The sequence below is a fragment of the Dermacentor albipictus genome, chromosome 1 (assembly GCF_038994185.2).
Source record: "Dermacentor albipictus isolate Rhodes 1998 colony chromosome 1, USDA_Dalb.pri_finalv2, whole genome shotgun sequence".
NCBI classification, from domain to species: domain Eukaryota; kingdom Metazoa; phylum Arthropoda; class Arachnida; order Ixodida; family Ixodidae; genus Dermacentor; species Dermacentor albipictus.
The window spans coordinates 428,183,416-428,202,677 of record NC_091821.1 but is presented as its reverse complement, the minus strand read 5'-3'; the positions used below and the strand labels follow the sequence as shown (position 1 = coordinate 428,202,677).

Genomic DNA, 19,262 nt, shown 5'->3' with positions numbered 1-19,262 from the left:
AGAAACTACAGAAGTGTTCCTTCTATGAGATTAGGAAAGATACAGTTATAGTGACCAAGTACCATATTGCTTTTTTTTCGCTTAAGTGTCTTGAAAGTGTGTGCCTAGCTGCAACTCAAATTGAGTAGGTATGTGGCAGTGAGAAAATGTAAGAAGAGAGAGAGAAAAGGGGACAGTCTCACATCACTGATGGGAACTGGTGACCGGAGGGACTTGAATTTCTTGTTGTCCATCTTGTAGATGCAGGTGTCGGTCACAACGAGTGCACGGTCAGACGCCTGGTTGTGCCTGTTCACCTGAAGAGAGGTAAAAGAAACAGGGCGTCTATTATATTACCACTTTCGAATTCCCCCAATTTTTACACGTTTTCCCAGTCTTTTTTTATTAACCTTCTCGGGCATTCTACGATGCGGGACGTTCAGGCCGCAAGGAAGCTTGCCAAGGTACTACTCCAGTCCATAATTTTCAGCCACTACAACTAGCATGCTGTAAATCAGGTGGAATACAGATTCATATTTGACTGACTCATATGTTTCATGATATTCCAGTCACATGACCAGGCTTACACTCACAAGAGCAGCAAAAGACATTGTTATTTGTGGATTGCATAGGCTGAGTTGAAAACTTCACTTCCTTCTCGCATATAAGTAGCTTCGCCACAACCACCATAGGCAGAAATTACACTAACTTAAGACAACCGGATTGAAAACCCATTTTTTTCCCCTAAATCTTCCTGAACTGACAAATCCCCCCCAAATTCTACATTTTGCAGGTTTTTCCTGAAGGTGGACACCTGAAAAGTATATATCCCACTTGGCAACTGCACAGGGTAGTAGAAAGCAGGACTTGTTGATAGGGCATGATTATATTGTGTAGCGTGGGAATGCAGAACAAAAAGGTATTGCAGAAAACACACAGTAGTGGCTCCCAAGAAATTTCACTCGGAAAAGAACGCACAATTTAAACAAGGGACCACTGTCAGCGGCGGTGAACCATCCTGTGCAATAATATGCTACAACAAACTCAAGAAAGAGGAGGTTTACCATTCATGCAAAATAATATGCGACAGGTGGTGTCCATGTCGCAGCCGCCAGCGACGACTCCTTCAGTGTAATGAAAGCCGATCTTGAATGCCATGCTTTTCGCACGCCGCAGCCACTGGGTGTGATACCAGGCGCAGGAAAAAATGCCGAAGCTGCCACATTTCGACTGCCACCTGTTCTTTCGTCAGGCAAAGTTGTCAAAAGGGTGCTGACACAGGCATTGCCTGAATGCATAACAATCTTTTTTGATTTAGCAATGTTTCTCATTAGGTGATCCCTGTGCTTACTCAATCAGGGCGTCTACCAAGTTGACATTTCTAAATTCCCTGAGTTTTCCAGGTTTTCCCTGAGTGCTTTCGCAAAATTCCCTGAGTGATGCAGAACTATGTTTTATGTCAAGACGTGCTGAAACCATATTGCCTGATGCTGTCACTCTGTAGTAAACATATAAAAAAATTTAAGAAAAAAACTATTTAATCTAATTTGAATACTAAGGAGAAGTGTTTATATCATTCAAAAAGAGAATAAAAGGGAGAGGTTAGTAAAATGTGCAGCAAATAAAATGTCTTCGAAAAAAATTGCAAATCAAGTCGGATGTTCTCAAATACGAATGAAAAGGAGATGTATACAGAAGCTAATATTTTCGAATATGAGCCATTTCTATCAACTGATAGCGAGCGCAGTGGTATGAGACCCGAACTTTTTCACAATTGAGATGCTCTCACTACAGCTCCTAAGTCAACCTCAACTGTCCTGACATACTCTCAGCCCACGCACGGCGCCTCAGTGTTGTGTTTCACTGCATTAAAGAGTTTATCTTAGTTTTGATGAGGGACACCTGCACCTTGGCATCAGCCAACACTGTTTCTTGAGCTCAAGCTCCTTCAAAACGGCGGCAGCACGCTTCCTTTCCCGTTCATTCCTCGATGTCTAGGTCGTTTCTGTTCTTGTCCTCCTCCCGCCACTCGTTCGCCCCATGGAACATTTGAAGCATCTTCTTGGTCAGGTGCACAATCCACGTGCGATTTTTCTAACACCCTAGGGGTCGCGAAAACGTCCGAAAAATCGGCCAGTTGGAAAAAATAAATGCATGTCATTTACTGCACTTAAGGGCTCAAGCCACCACAGGCACATTCAAAAACGCTCTGAAGGCGTGTAGGTACATGTATTAGGCATATCGGTTGTCGTTCTGTCACAAGCGTTTCCGGGTGCGCGCATGTATAATTAAGGAATACATACTGTGTCCCGTGGCAGTAGCCCCTTCCAACGCTTGTTATGCTTCACTGCAATACTTTTGAGCATGCTTCACCAAGTAACATTCCTGTACAGAGGCGAAGCTGACTTTCGGGAACAGGTATTATGCAACGCGCCGTGCTTTCCAAGCTTCTAAGCCAATCGTGAGGACCACAAAGGTGGAGTCGGTGCCATTGCTGACATCAGCGAATTCTTTCAAAGAAAAACACGGCACCCAACGGCAAGAAGGTAAATAGCGAACATAGAAGCAGCTAGGTCTAGCGTTGCCGCAGTGGTGCCTGGTTGCCAGCGGATCTGCGTGCGAGAGCGCAGATTCGAGGAAGCGGTGGTGCTTTGATTAAAGCCGTTTCGGACCTGCGGTCACGGCAAAAAGTCCAGAAAATCGGACGGGGAACGTTTCTTGCGTCCGAAATTTGAGCTGTTCTGATATATTGACTCTATGGGGTATGTGGTCGTGCCGTGAAGCCGTTGAAATTATCGGGCATCCGGAAAGTCGGTAGTTGACTATACACTGGCAATTCCTCCAGCCAACGACAGGGCGTCAAGGACAATTCAATACGATTCCTGTCTGTTGCTCGAGTCAGCATTACCGTGACTTTCGGCCCCTTCAATACAATCGCTGCTAATTTTCCCTCGAGGCACAAATTCCCTGAGTTTTTCCTGAGTTTTTCCAGAGTTTTTCCAGACTACCCAAAATCCCTGAAAATTCCCGGTTTTCAAGGTTTTCCTGGTTGGTAGACACCCTGTCAATGCTGTATTCTTTGAACTGGAGAGTCACTTCTTGTCTTAAAGAGAAGAGGGGCTCTGCAAAATTATGATTATGCAAAAAACAAATTTAGCAGGGCATAAATAAACGAAAAACCTCAGTAATGCCACTCATTACAGTTTGTGAAGATATCAGAAGCTCGTCTCACAGCACATAGCTTTGCGCATTAGTGGTCTAAAACTGCAAAACTGCACGTCTTCGAACACCTATCTGATTGCCCGAAAATATTTAAGTACAGTGCGGTGCAGGCGGTTTCAGTTATGAAACAGCCTCACCTCTTTCGAGAGTATGTACAGCTATCATCATCACTACATGCCCCAATGTCACTCGCGCCTGTTTATTAAACCAATAGATCTCTGGCTCAGGTACCTTATTCCAACCTTTGCATGCTGTTTCTTACTTTGTGATAAGCACTCCAGCATCGCATCGCCCTTTGTGTCAGCCTCTCCCCTTTGGTCGCTCCATCAGTTGTATTCGCTACACAACAATCAGCATCCAAATGGGAGTTCCAGTAGGTTAACTACGCCCCCATGCCGTAACTAAATGTCGCAGAGTGTTCCAGAGCCCCTTGAATGCGAGGAAGGGCTCCTTGAAAAAGGCTGTGGCCTAGGTAGCTCAAAATTCCACACTTGCCTTTTTCACAAAGCTGGAGAAGACGACCTTGCGGAACTTGTCCTTACTCCTCAGTCCTGTGACAGATGTGATGTATGGCAGGCAGGCATCATTTTCAGCCGTCTGCATAGGTAAAAATACATGAATATAAAATTTATACAATGAATAACACTACATTAAACCTCGATATAATGAAATCAGTAAAACTGTCAATTTGCTTCGTTATAGCGAAATTCTGTTGTGTTGAAATTTGACGTTTTATGAAAATAAGTACAGTCGCCAATTGATTTTTCTTACACAGAAAATGCAGCGAACTTTGCAGAATTATCAGGCAATCGAAGAAAGCCGATTCGAATGAGGAAAATAATTGTTTTGTTGAATTTGAGAGTTGGTGACGAAATATATGGCTGCATGTCATGTCAATGATATCTTCACATCGGCAGTATGAATTAAGCGAAGCCTACCATGCTTTCACATACACTCCCACCCGGCATATGAATGTTGTCAGCAGTGGGATGACACTATCATGAAAAGCGCTGGCAGTAGGGAGCAAATGCTTCGTCTGCCTCTCGTTTCAACGCATCTCTGAAACTCGAGATTATGCAACGTCCAGTACTAAATGCGCAGGAAGACAGCCCACCATGTCACAACATCTCAGCTCACCCAGTCTTTGCACGCGAGGCAGGTTACCTCAAGAACAGGGCACACAGACCGCATATGCTCAGCCATGCTAGCAGCCATGCGCGGCCCGGGCCGCGCTAGAAAGGGAGACATGCGCCCCAAATTGCCCCCTACTCCCTTTCCCATCCCACTCTCGCTTGCACTTGATTGTTACCACAAACTCGCTTCTCTCACCTCTTTTTCTCCTTGCTCGTCCAGGAAGACTGTGCTCATCAAGCTACCATCATTCTTGGCTCATCCTCGCATGCTTTCACTTGCACCTAAAGCATATGGTGCGTGGGGCACGATAGGATCTTATTGCACTTACGCTTTACATGGAACATGATGGTGATCATGGTGCGTGATCATGGGCCCCAAGCAGCCTCATGCAATTCAACTATTTGAGCATCTGCGTCTGTGGAAGTTTCCCTTTATTGTCCTGGTATTCCTTTGCGGCATCGGTGAAATTTCATTATATTGAAATCGTGCATAAGTGCACTACATGATATTGATGCTCTAAATACATGGAGTTCCATGAACAAAAAATTCTTTGAGTGTGCACTGCTTCTGGTTGGGCTCCTGCCTCACATGTAAAACACCTCACATGTAAAATGGGGCTTAGCAATGAGAAGCAATCAGCGGCGAGACGCATCTGTGCAGCTGTATTATGCAAAGTGGCCACGGGAACCCATCTCTCACCAAGGAGAGGTAGTTGCCATGCCACTTGCGCGACTGTCCCCAGTCACGACGTCTGCCAGCCAGCACGTCTGCAGCTGTGACCTTGAGGTGCAATTGTGGCCACTGCTCCCGTGGAACCTTCCGGAGGATCATGCTGCCACGCCAGCTGCAAAGGCATGCATCGAGCATCAACACATTGTACTACATCAATTCAGTGGCATTCACATCTGGCATCATTCAAATACATATTTCCTAGGAAGAGCACAGCCGTTGAAGACAGCATAACACAGATTACCAGAATACAGGAGAGAAAAGGCCCCATATGAGGTTTTCTTTAGTGCTAAATTATGCGTATAGGTACCTTCGAACTTCACATACCAGATATACTGCAGTCTGCCGACGCTGCTAAAATTCAGGCATTTTGTGTTATCCTCAGCAGTAAGATTTACTATGAGTTACATTTTGTGTTACACTGTACTACTTTGCTTTAACATCAATGAATTTGATGTGTACATGACAGATGGCAACCAATATTTTTGCTTTGTATTTATGTTCTTGTCCATCTGCTCCAAGTTAAAAGGACCGTGGGCCTCATCAAGCCATTTTTTGGCTTTTGGTCCCCGGCATCTCAACATCTTTATTTTTCAGATGGTGATGCTGGAATAAAGTGATTTGATTTGATTATGTGTGAAGCATGTATGCAACACTGAAACCTTGACTCAACCTGCGACACACAAAAAAAATTTGAAATTTTACATTTTTCTAAAGCAAGGTTCCCTGGTAAGCTGACATGGAGGAAAATGTTGAAATAAATATTTTGTTTGACAATTTAAGAGATCACAGTGTTACATGTCTGTCAGCTAGAACTCGCCTAAAGACATACGCTTCTCAAGAACTACAAAAAGAGAGGGATGTCTAGACATAGCCCATTTTTTTTTTCATCCAGTTTTGGAAGTAAGTGCAATGCAATTTTATTTTGCTGTGATAAAATTCAGACTTGGGATACAGATTAAGAAGTTAATGGCACAGAAACGGCAACAGTGACAACTGCAATGACAATGACTGCATAAGGACAAAGACAGTGAAGTGAGGACAGCAATAGCTTGGAAGTGATGATGACGTGATTTGACTGCCAACAAGATGACGACGACTCCACTATGAACACGAGACGATGATGAAAATGTGACATGGCGACAATGACACCATGTCAGAGACACAACGATGAGGATGACGGAAGCAACGATGACGACAGTTGTGCCATGACAGGGGTGACTCTAACACATCTTTTACTGACATCTAATGCAGTGTCAGTACTGTACTAACTCAATTCCAGCCCCTACATTTTTTCCTTGAAAATTCACTATAACATGACACGCACATTGCAACAGAAACTGAAACTGCAGTAAGTTGCACCCACATCCAACCTCACGATTGCAAATCCTGTCTGCCACGGTCTACAAAGCATTTAAGCGATGTGTTATCTTAAGTGCCATGGATGGAACCAAAGATGATATGCTCTGGGCAGCTGGCAGCAATAGAGAAGTCTCGGAAGGCGATGACGAGTGATGCCTGGCTAAGAGCGGCTCGGATGCAATAAATTTTATTTCTTAAAGTGTGAACGAACTGCCGTTTCTTTCTCTTACCATGAAAACCTGGTGCGGGAGCAATTAAGGGCATTGCATTTTTTATTCCTGGCCACGAAAAATTGGGTGTGCATTGCCATTGAGGGCATGCTACAGTAGAGTGAATATGGTACTATACAAGTCTGCTGCTGTATGCACACCGCATATGCATTTTCAGAATGTGGGGACATTTCCTCCCTAGAGTCGTTCAGGAGTTTTCAGCTCGCACTGAAGTTCTTTCAGTTTCGCAGCTGCACCAGGAGGGCAGTTCATTTGACGCTCAAGTAGGAGTCTAAATGTATCTAGGAGCTGGGGGCTCATAATGATGTTTGCAGTTCTTGAGACACAGGAATAAAAAAGCCACTGAAGCCTCTGGGTATATTTTTAAGAGCTGGAAAGCTGAATAAAAGTCAGATTGATCTGCAAGAGTATCAAATTAAATAAACATGCCAAAAAAAGAAAGAAGTTTGATTCTTTTTCAGCAATTCCCACATTAATCATTATCAGTTATCAGATATAATAACACCTATTTGATGCAAAGCCTGAATCGAGTAGCAGAGTATCTGGCTGCTCACAGGCAGAAAATATAAACTGCACCACGAACGGGTACACTCTCTGAAAGTGTACATGTTCGCAAAGGAGCACCACACCCACCGTGAAAAGATGGCCTTGAGTCCTGGCACAGCTTCCCGGACGCAACATGGTGGTGGAGGCCAAGCAATGTTCTTGCCATAGTCCTTGGTCTGGTGTACGTTCCTGAGGAAGGGAATAAACGGAAGAGTCAAACGGAAACCCAGAGAAACAAGACTCCTCACGAAAAGACAGGCACCACTAGAATGTGCAAAAGCACGTTTTTCTTGAATTGCTCGAACCTACCTCACTAAGAACACAACAATTTTAAAGCTTAGCTCCTAGTTGCTTAATTAGATGTCTGCATATCAATGAACTGCTTTTTACCAATTGAGGTCTGTGGAAAAGGTGAACGATTCGAGACGCTAGAATTTGTTTTGCTTTTAATGCAGAACGATGAAGTACCTACTGGTATACAAAGTCAAAGACTTACCATTGAAAAAAGGGACACTTTAATTTTTTTTTAATCAGATTTAATAACTACCTCCTCTAGCTTCGTCTTTCTTTTTGCACAGAAGGCTGAATTATTGGCAGAGAAAGAAATGAAGGCTGAAATTTCAGCTTTGACAACTTCATGCCAACACTATGGCTCTGTTGACTTAAGTGCTATAGACAATAAGTGTCACAGTGATTTAACTATTCATTTATTTTGGCAGCTTTTACATAGAAAAGTTTGCATAAGTTACCAGTTTTATTCCTTACTTTTCCATGCAATGTAATCTTTTTTTTTTTTTACTGACAAGCAATTAATTATAGTCCCCAAGCAGATGCTGTCAAAGTCTTTGATGTCATTGGAAGCCTAGTGTGGGAATTTCATGGCGGTGTTGCCATCTGTCTTCCAATTTTGACATCTTTTTTGGCTTACTAGGTCTCCACCAAGGGTGATATTAACCTACTTAGCATTCTAAATGTGCTGGCCAACTTCTAATTTCTTTATATCCTCCCTTTAAGACAAAGGGTGTGTGAATACTGAATAGTAGATCTTGAATTGAATCGAGAAATAAAAGAAGACTATGGAATCCAATATCAGAAAACTGTCACCGGTATGTTTGTACAGGTGTCTCATTAGTGGTCGACGGCTGTTGAAGCGACATGAAGTTCGTCGCTGCATATCCAACACAATCTGTGTGCCTATTCAGCGGCTAATAGGCCCGGTTGTCGCACTTTACGGAATATGAACGACTCGTCACATAACCAGATCCTATGTTCATGCAAATGGATAGGGCAGGACTGGAAATATTCATCCCGTTAAAACAAGAGTAAAGCTGCTTCAATAAGGCCCAATTTATGCTCTCTCAGTGGTTCTCCCTTACTATAAATAACTAGAGTATCTCTCAGCCTAACTTATTTTTCCTAAATTTGGTTTGAACCTTAGGCAGCACATAACTAAGCCAAGTAGGGGGACAGCAGTTAACAACAGCTGTCACAAGAAGTGAACCATTGCTAGATGTTAGTAACCAAGCACCTGAAAGAAAATTGTGTGTCACTTTCTCTCAGTCACAAGCCAAAAGTGCTCATGTTGCAAGAAATATGACTCAAACTACAAATTATCTATCTAATTCTTTTGTTGTTTTCAAGTAAGCAGCACTTTTAATTGCATGGAGGTAAGTACAGCCGAAGGTGTCCACTGCAACGATAACCTGAGAGTTCATTTACCTGAAGGCCGTCCTCAGGTCAGAGATGTACTTCCGAGCGGCATACTTGCGGTAGTGAGCAAGGATTTTGATGGCAGCTCTTGTCTTGCGGTAGTGCATTCGTGCGATGGCACCACGCCACATCTAAAACCAATCAGAGAAATAGGGCCACTGTTTAAAATCACGCAATTCCTTTTTGTCATGCCCGTTGTGAAGTCTGGCAACATTTAGGAGCCACAGCTACATTTTCATGCCCTGTCATAATAAACACATCCCGATGTCATTGTGGTGTAAGAGAGATTGAAAGAGGACCATTGTGTATTAGATTATTGATGGCCATCACTTAATAAAGCAATATTTCAATACTGTACAATCTGGGCAAAATAAGCCCCGTAAACTGAGACCATACCTTTGGTTCTAAAAGAAATACTAAATTCCGACTCTCAGTTACCACCGAGAGCACATTCATAAGATGCCAAATAATGTGCATTGTGTTTTAACACAAGTTTTCTTCTTATATCTATATCTGAAATGCCAACCAGTTTTCACCGAGTCAATCTGGCACAAGCAAATTAGTGCCTTGTCTTGCAACAGCAAGTGGCCATACCTTTTGACTGAAATAAATTTCAATGAGCAGATGAACAATCGGCCGAGTAGCCTCTGAAGCGAACAGGTGGTACCGAACCACTTGTTCAAGAGCAATCCAGAGCATCCAGAGAGCAATCAAATGCAAGAAAGCGGGGGCGAGTTGTACGCATATACAAACAAACTGCAGTGAACCAAGTGACATAAATTGTTAGAATGCTTGTGTAACTGAATTTCCTCACTATGCCACTTGGCATATCTTTCTGTGCCAATTATTGCTAGGCAAAAAAGACAAAGGAGCACCAGACTAATTCCTATTTAACATATTTTTATTTCCTTTGCTTGTTTGTATGCATAGGGAGCCACGCTTGTGCACATGCTGTCTGAAGCATTGGAGCTTACTAGAAGGCACCAATTTCCTTGTGCCTCTAAGGGCTGTAAGGTTGATAGTTTGAGGCAATAAGGAAACTATGAGGAACTCAAGAGAATGCTAGCATGTGCTTATAAGTAAGCATGCAGATGTGAGCCAACATTCTGCAGTCACCTTGCCACCTTGTACGTACAAGGGTGACATTCTTGAGTGATCACCTTTGGGGATACCATCACTTTCACGAAATTTCGCGTGACTCAGCCCCAAACGTATATGGCCAACAGTGTTTCTGGTACTCTGCCAACCTTGCTACCTTCGCGCAGTGCCAGGAACGCTATTGACTATACTGTAACGTTGTTCACCCACAGATCAGATTTCAACGACTGACCACTGTGTTCACCTCGCGACTATCGTGCTTGGAGTGTCACTTGTTTTTCTGGGCACAAGTTCGCCCCATAAAAAGTTAAATTCGTGACTCCCACTGACCCACAGTTTTATTACTGTCTGGTTCTTTACTGTCACAATCGGCGTCAACATTCAGGAACGTTCCAATACAACTAGGCATGTCATGTGCCGAGTGGTAACTTTTGTAAGAGTGGTTAAACAGTATTCGTGTTTCAATATACTTAGATGCATCTGGTACCAAGTCCCGTGAAACCTTATGAAAATGATTGCTTGAGAATGCCACTCCAGGTATTACTGACATCTCCTGCCAGTCTTTCCTATCCTAAGTGCTCTTTCATCCTCTAGTTTCTCTTTGCCCAATGGCAACTACAAATTTGATCAATTTATTGTGTGATTGAATGCTGAATCAATTGCTTACGAGACAGAAACAATCTCATGGGTGCAGCTTAGCAATTTAGCGAATAAGTGATTTTGTCAGGCTCAGTCCTGTTGACAAAAGCACCAATTTCTTCTTAAACAAAAGGTATGCAAATGCAGTAAACATTGGTTAATCATATTTTATGCGCATCTAATAATTTGAATGTTATTTACAGTACCAGAGAATTCAAATTAATGAGCTTTCACCATATTTTGTGTGTTAGTAACCATAAGCCTATTTCATTATTATCAGTCATCATTCCCAGCAAAAACACTAACAGAATTTTCTGTTGGTTCACTAGAGCAGTCCTGTAGTTTCTATTAGAAGTGTATCGGAATTCTATGGATTCTATTTGGATTTTATTTGTACCAGTAGAATCCAATAGGTTTTGAGGCCTGTTGTACCAATAGGTCTGTATTGGTACTAATAGGGTCCGACAGGTGGAATGTATTTGTCACCTATAGTAGGACCAATAGATTGTATCGGCACCAGTAGGGTTTAATAAGTGGCAGCTATTTGACCAATAAGTTTGCATTGGCACCAATATGGTTCAATAAGCCAGAGCTGTTTGCTGCCCAATTGCTTCCTGTTGGACCGATAGGGACTGCAAACATGAATGATGGAGCTGGAAATGCACACGTCAGTTAAGTTTCCGAAGTTGCTTCATTGTACAACTCTAAAAAAGATACAATACAGCAGTGGTAGTCATAGACCTTGCACGCCGAGAATGAGTGGTTTTGCATAAGGTTAGCTTGATTCCCTGTTATGCCCCTCCACTTCACTGTGGACGGAACTACCCACAAACCGTGTAGCATCAATGGCATTTCAATAACACGATTCCGCTATGCTAAATCATGCAAATTGGTGCGCGAGTGCAATTGGGTGGACAAGGCTACAAAGCTCGGTGTGCTTGTCCCCCGTATCCCCAACACCGCAAATCGCAACACAATCGCAAATCCACGACCCAAATCCCAGGAAACATATTGAAAATCCAAGGCAAAAAAACCTAAAATACAGGAGCTGAAGTGTCCACTGCCAGCACTTGTCGATTGCGTGTCTCCTGCCATGGTGCAATGCTGACATCCGCACAGAGTTTCGTAGCCTCATCTGCGCAGTCACATTCAAGCACCAATTAGATTGACTTACCATAGTTGAACCATGTTATTGGAATGCCATCCATGCTAATGCACATACTAGGCTCCGCCAGCACGTCAAAGTGGAGGGGACTACCAGTGAATCCTATAGGAAACTGATAATTCTCAGCACATGAGTTCTCTGACCACTACCGTTCTGTCGTATGCTTTTCCAGTTTGCTCAATGAAGTGGTTTGGGAAATTGTGCTGATGGGTGCATTTTCAGCTCTATGTTTCCAGTCATATCAGTATAAGAGGAAGCAAACAGGCAACAAATAGCTCCTGCTTGTTGAACCATATTGGTACCAATACAAACTCTATTGGTACGAATATAATTCTATTGATGCCAATATACTTCCTATAATGCCCATGGAGTTCTAATACATTTCCTATAGAACCTATAGGACCTCTGTTAGACCAACAGAAAGCTCTATTGGTATTTTTATGTGCACAGGTGAGTGAACAAAAGTGTCGGTGAGCAAAAATAATGCTCATGCCTACCTTTTGGAGGAACACAACAATGCGAGGGATGATGGAGAGGCGCTCATTCTCCAAACGTGACAGTGTCTGCGGTGACCGGATGAAAATCTTGGTGCGGCCGTACTTGACATCTTCCGAAAATCCCATCTTGTCGATGATGGCTTTGCAGCCGTCACGATCCGAGCCCCCGCGGTAATTGGGCCATGTGTATTCTGTTATCATTTTGTACCTGCATGGAGAGGTCGCAGTGATTGTGACTACACTTCCTTCGAGAAGCCCCATCAATGTCTAGCCGTGGGTCTCAAGCTTAGACTACATATCGTGTCATCTCAGATAGATATACCACATCTCCTGCTTCTATATTAAATTTAGATGACCTTTCAGTGACTTTTCTAGGGTCCAAACAAGTTAAATAAAGCTTGTAAACTGTACAACAGCTGTGTACACAAGTGCTCACTATTGCAAACATTTGCTGTTTCCTTTACAAATTAAATATCTCCTTTCACCAATTAATATTTCCTTTCACCAAAAAATAATTCCTTTGCACAAATCTGGCAGCAAAACATCACCTACAAATTATCGCCCGATATCATTAACCAGTACCTGCTGCAAACTGCTAGAACACGTTATTTTTACTAAAATTGCGGATTTTCTTGAATCTAATTCATTTTTTTCGTCATCACAACATGGTTTTCGAAAATCATTCTCATGTGAATCACAATTATTAACATTTACTCACAAACTACACCAAATACTTGACTGTTCTTCTCTTGCCGATTGCATCTTTTTAGATTTTTCGAAAGCCTTCGACAAAGTGTGTCATAAACTTTTACTTTATAAACTAAGCAAATTAAACCTCGATCATAACGTTCTCAAATGGATTGAGTCATTTCTCGCTAACCGTTCTCAGTTCGTAACAGCTAATGGCCATGACTCACCTCATAGCGACGTTCAGTCCGGTGTGCCCCAAGGTTCCGTCCTGGGACCTTTATTATTCCTTATCTACATTAATGACTTACCTTCAGCAATAACCTCTGACATACATTTATTTGCAGATGACTGTGTAATCCTTAGAGAAATAACTAACGAACACGACATCTCCCTGCTTCAGGCCGATCTCAATAACGTCAGCAAATGGTGCCGATTGTGGCGAATGGAACTCAACATTAACAAATGCAAATTTCTGAGAGTATCCAGATCTAACGATAATCTGTCTGTGTACTACTTGAATAATGTTGCTTTAGAATCTACTAACTCATATAAGTATTTAGGCCTACATATAACATCTAAATTAACATGGAATAATCACGTCGAATACATAATTAATCAAGCTAACCGCTTGATGGGATACTTACGCCGTAACTTTTCTCATGCTCCCACTCCTTTAAAATTACTACTTTATAAAACCCTGTTACGGCCAAAATTAGAGTACGCTGCAGCTATATGGGACCCTTACCACGAAAACCTAATACATTCCCTTGAACTCATCCAAAACAACGCCACTCGTTTTATTCTATGGAATTACTACCGTGGTGCGAGTGTTTCTTCAATGAAATCGAATCTGGGTCTTCAACCACTAGCAACACGTCGAAAAATTTCCCGCCTTTCATTTTTTCATAAGCTGTATCACCACCCTACACTTCACCCAAAATTCATATCGCTACCATACTACTTATCTCACCGTACAGATCATCATCATAAAGTTAGAATTGGTACATGTAACACGACACACTTTTTACACTCATTTTTGCCACGTACGTCGAAAGATTGGAATGAACTTCCTTCTGACATTGTTTCCATTAATAACAATGATCATTTTCGAAAAGCACTAGCTAACAATATACAATAGCAAACATTTGTACGAACTGCTCCTGGTGTTTTCCTTTTTCTTGTTTAATGTTACTTTTATATGTCAAGTTCTATTACTGCATTTTTCATACTTATAGCTAACATTGTATAATTAGCAAATATTGTGTATAAGCTCATGATTTATTTCCTCCTTATTTGTTGTATAACCCACTCCCCTCTCTAATGCCGAAAGGCCCTGAGGGTAAATAAATAAAAAAAAATAAATGTTGTCTGAAACATTGTCTATGTTGGGCTATGAAAGCTATGTGCACCTGTCCGATAAAGTGTAATCAGGAGTTGTATATATAAAATACGTGGAGTGCCTTAATTTTTACTGTGTGGGCTGGAAAGCAGTGGCTCACTACCACCCATTTGAAGGCTTTCCATTTTTTATCTGTGCAAACTCATCCTAATGCAAAGGAGCTCTGTGTGCACTGAATTAACAGCCCTGACATGATTATCTGTGTCATTTTCTTTTCATTTCTGCACAGCCAAAAATAAAGCCTTGTGTTCGTTTTATAGTATCCCAGACAAAAACTGAATGCTGGGGTTGTGTCACCTCTGGAAAGAAACGACACTGAAGGTGGTAAACTGTGTAAGTAATCCTTCCAGACATTTTTCACCCTGTGGCCCACCATGTATCTCTAACAGACAAAACATCTTCTCACCTTCGAAGAAAGCGGGTGAAGTCCTGCCTGTAGGCAAATCCTGCTCGTCGTACACGGACATTTTCAAGCAGTCCCAAGTAGTTCACTTGGTGCCTAACTCTCTGCTCGTCAAACAGGATCGGTGACTTGTGCTCATTAGGCTTGATGCATCGAACATAGAAAGGCTCCTGTCAAAAGGCAGAGAGAAGGCAAGGAGGGGCAATGTGAGCTAAGAATGAGTGAAAGCTATTAAGCATCCAAGTGCATGCATACGTGAATCTGATGAGTTTATTTAACACACGAAATGTGCAATGGCAGGCTTTTTTTTTTTTTCACAGCCAGCATTATGCATAAAGCAAGGCCCACTTACTATAACAGTGATGCCTCAATTAGGAAGGAACCGAACTGTCATATGCACTGGAAGTTTTGAATGCGAAGCATCCTTTCCAAACTTCAGGCACTTTGAGTCTGCCCGTCCGTTTGTCCGTCTGTCTGTCTGTCTATCTATTTATCTATCCTCCTGAACTGGTGGGACTGGAGGTGCCTACCAACTTGAACTGCTGGGTATATGCTCATGTTTGGGCTGCTGGCGTGGTTGTGGCATCGTCGTTATTCGGGCTCAGTTGTCCTACTCTTGCCTCTGATTATTGCGTACTATCTGTGATGAGCCAGATGGTGCGTATAAGAAGATCCGGATATGTTGGCTGTGGAGCACCGGTTCGTGGTTGCCTCCACATGAACCGCGATTCAATAGCAAGCTTTCCACCCCGTGCATGCCAACCGGCTCCTGACGCTCACAAAGAAGCTTTTGGAAGACTGCAGCTTTATTGAGAAATGCGTCAACTCAGACATCGCGTTCCTCAGAGGTTTACTTGAGCAGCTGGAAGATGGCGTACTACTGGGTACTACTTGGCGCAGAGGAAGGAGAATGCATATGCAGTGATCGAGCAGCTAGGCAAGCCCACAATCTTTCTGATCCTCGGCATGTCCAAACTCCACAATCAGCACCTGCTCGAAGTCATTGAGAGAGTCAAAGAGCCGGTCGAGGTGCGCCGCCGCAGGGTAGGTGCCATACCTGCAGAATGCTTCGCACAACTTCGATTCCCACAGTACATGGGACCTGCATAACTTTTTATGCCTGTGCTTACATCCGCAAACAGTTCAATATGCTTGCATTCCAGCCATTGCCAGGTAATGCGATAGCATCAACGTACGCGCACTCTACAGATACTAAGCTGTAAATTTAAATTCCATGACAGTGCATGTGCATTGAAAATCTGCGACGATTGGGCTGTGAAGCTGAGACAGACGAATAAGTAGATACCATAATCTCCAAGACATCACATATTCAAGCTATAAAAGGTTACCGCTGAGGCGAGTTATTTTTTTTTTTAGATATGCTGTACCTATATTTGCAGGCAGAAATGGCATGCTCTATCTTGCCTCGGCAAGTAAAAGCTAGTCACTTACATTTCTTGTTTCCATCGTGGAAGTAATAGGTGAGTTTGGTTAATTCAACTTTTCACTTAATTTGAATGTATTGGAAAGTCTTGCGAAGAAAGCATACATTAGTAGGGAAGGAGAACTTGACTGGTTAGAACAAAAAAGCATTCTGCTTCAGTTTATTTGGCTCCCATCAACCCCCACTGGCGCCCCCTCGTGTGCGGCAGTTACTGAAAGCTTGAAAACGAAAAAATTTAGCAGACGGCACTAATGCTTCCCTACGTGATGCCAGTGAGGGCAGCAATTTATTCTGCAGTGAGGATGACTTGCACTGTGCCATAGGCAATGTTTCTTTTGTGGATTTGGTCACTGCAGCCAAAAAAGTGTTGAGGTGACGACAACATGTGCAGTTATTGTAATATATCTTGAACTAGTCTGTGGACAACAACAGACAACTTCAAGGTACAAAAAACATTTCAATCCATTCATTTTGCTGCCACTCTTTCTATCAACCTTTCTGATAATTCGGCCAAAACTTGCAGTCCAGCAAGTGTCGAATTAATGAGAGCCGATTGTACGTGGAAATGGCAGTACAGTAAACTTCCAATAACTTGAAGCTGTAAAAACTGGAAAAACTAAGCAGAGTTTAGAGATAAGCGAAATCGTGAAAATAAAAGCTCTCTGGTCACGCAAGGACCACATGGAGACTTTCTAAAATACCACTAGTAATATGTTCGGTCACTTTCTCATGCATGATCTTAATGATATCATTTGAAGCGAGTCTGAGCACAACTGTTTTCAGACATACAGACAGCTGACACTGCTACTTTCTGCATCGTAATGAATTACGGCCAATTTAACTTCGAAAATGGAAACTGCAGAAGAGCGCAATTGTCATACTTTTAGCAGACGCCCACAAGTAACATAGCATTTATGCCTCCCCGTCGCGAGAGCATGAAAATGAGCATTCTTATCAAACCACAATCTTGCTGAAATGGTGTAGGTTCACATACTGGCTCCTCTTGGGCACAGCGCATGGGCTGATCATGCTTACTCAAAAGTGATGATCATTTTGCCCAAGATCACGGTTAATACACTGTGAGCTCATTAATGCATCACTGACAGTGTCTTAAATGAGAGAGAGAGAGAGAGAGAGAGAGAGAGATAGAGAGAGAGAAGACTGACTCCCAGCTCACCCCTGCTGTGTGAGGCTATGACAAGTGGCCACGAGCAGCTGAGCAAGTGCAAATGAGCGGTGAGAGATAGAAAGAAGGAAGACAATAAGTGGAGAGCATGGCCTGTTGCAGCATCTGGCTCGGTTAGCGAGATGCGGCCGAGTAAGAAGTAAGTGCAAGTGACGCTGCTGACACTGCCCTGCTGCCTTTTTACCTGGTATTTTCGAAGTCGAGATTTCAAGTTATCTGGACCTCGGCATGCACTTTTCCAGGTAAGAGGTGAACAACATAGGGATTGAAACCTTGGCCGGAAAGAAATCTTAACTTAACCAATGTTTCAATGCATCAGAGTTTGAGTTAACGAGGGTTTACTGTAATTTGCCCAGCTCATACTGTACACAAATAAATAAAGAAAGATAACGAAAAGTACTGGAATGGGCTTCTCTTCCAGACCCCTTTTAAAATATAGTTTGTTTACCACTACTGTTCCACCTCAAGGTGGAACACCCCCCCTCCCCCCCTCTTTTTTCTTGTTATATGGTATTCAGACTGGCACTTTGCGATGCAAATGCATGCATGGCTGGCATTACCTTGGAGGCTAGGTTCTGCACAAGCGCCACCATGGAATTCTTGAACAGTGTGCCTGCTGTGAGGGGGCGCTTGGTGACCTTCAAAAGGAAAAAAAAAGGACAATATTACCAACACCGTGAGGCACCATAGCAACCCCTAGTGCAGGCCACAGCAAAGATGTGGCCTGAAGCCATGTCTGCTGCCACACTTGGCAATGCCCCGACTGCAAATTATTGGAGGCTATGCAGATCACAGCTAACGCCAAACATGCCACAATTAAACGAGCTGTGCTAATCAACACTGCAAGCGTAATACAAAGCAGAAAGAAAATTAGCCACGGTATACGGATATAGAGTTTACAAACATAGAATAGTATACAAATAATTATATAAGATCCACTCATTTTCTTCTCGCGGAACAACGTGCCTTGGCACATTGCACTTGTTTTGAATTGGGGTTTCTATTTAAAAGCTGCTCACGCTGAATCATAAAATGAAAATTACTGCTATCCCACATTCAGCAGTAGCTCTATCAGAGTAATTATAAATAATTTGTTGAGGCCATTTTGTTGTTTTCTTTTGAAGCGACCAGTAATAACACCAGGTGCTATTCAGTGTGAGCTGAATAACCGAACTACTAGCATACGCTGACTCACCTGATGCACATTCTTTGCACCCTCAGGCCACATGGACTTGATGAGTGGGTCAGAGCTGAAAAATAGGTGTGATGCAGAAAAAGTCTATCTATGATACCTATGAGGGGCAACATACATCGTAATTGTACTTAATGTAGAAGGCTACGCTCTTGGGCTAGTTGGTAATGCATATGTCAAGACAGCGCTCTGAGGAATGACATGATCCTATTGTATGTTGAGTCAAATGAAAGAGTCGGGTATAGACAGCTTTTCCATCTCACTCGAAGGCTTGATTTGTGCTTATACTGCTTGTAAAAGTTTGTATAGAGTTTTGTTTAAAGGCCAACTGCAACGAAATTTTATACTATGTTTTAAAAAGCGTTGTTCCTGACACTGTACATACAGAGCAGCCCTCGCGCAAAATTGCACATCATAAGTATGAGTCTACGAGTTGCAGAAAGCTTGCTAAAATAGACGTTTTTGATAAAAAAAATGAAAAAGAAGTGCATTACAGCTTGACAGAAACGACACACAATTAAGAATGTTAAGATCCAGTGCACCCTCGAAATGACCTACCACATAAGGTGATGCCTGTGTCACATTGAAAATCTCTAAGGCCATGGTCTTGGGTTCGTGTCATATTCACTAACCTCCA

The 19,262-nt window shown here is 42.6% G+C and overlaps 1 protein-coding gene across 1 annotated transcript in view; it reads right to left on the bottom strand.

Moving 5' to 3' along the window:
- Myo31DF (Unconventional myosin ID) overlaps positions 1–19,262 on the bottom strand; it is a 112,872-nt gene that overhangs the window by 9,152 nt on the left and 84,458 nt on the right. Inside the window, exons 12-20 of the mRNA XM_065425975.1 lie at positions 18,629–18,683; positions 17,994–18,071; positions 14,807–14,973; positions 12,312–12,519; positions 8,922–9,043; positions 7,290–7,391; positions 5,035–5,179; positions 3,697–3,798; positions 183–296 (exon numbers count right to left, since the gene is read on the bottom strand). Of these exons, the coding sequence (XP_065282047.1) occupies positions 183–296; positions 3,697–3,798; positions 5,035–5,179; positions 7,290–7,391; positions 8,922–9,043; positions 12,312–12,519; positions 14,807–14,973; positions 17,994–18,071; positions 18,629–18,683 (1,093 nt within the window). The remainder of the gene's footprint in view (positions 1–182; positions 297–3,696; positions 3,799–5,034; positions 5,180–7,289; positions 7,392–8,921; positions 9,044–12,311; positions 12,520–14,806; positions 14,974–17,993; positions 18,072–18,628; positions 18,684–19,262) is intronic.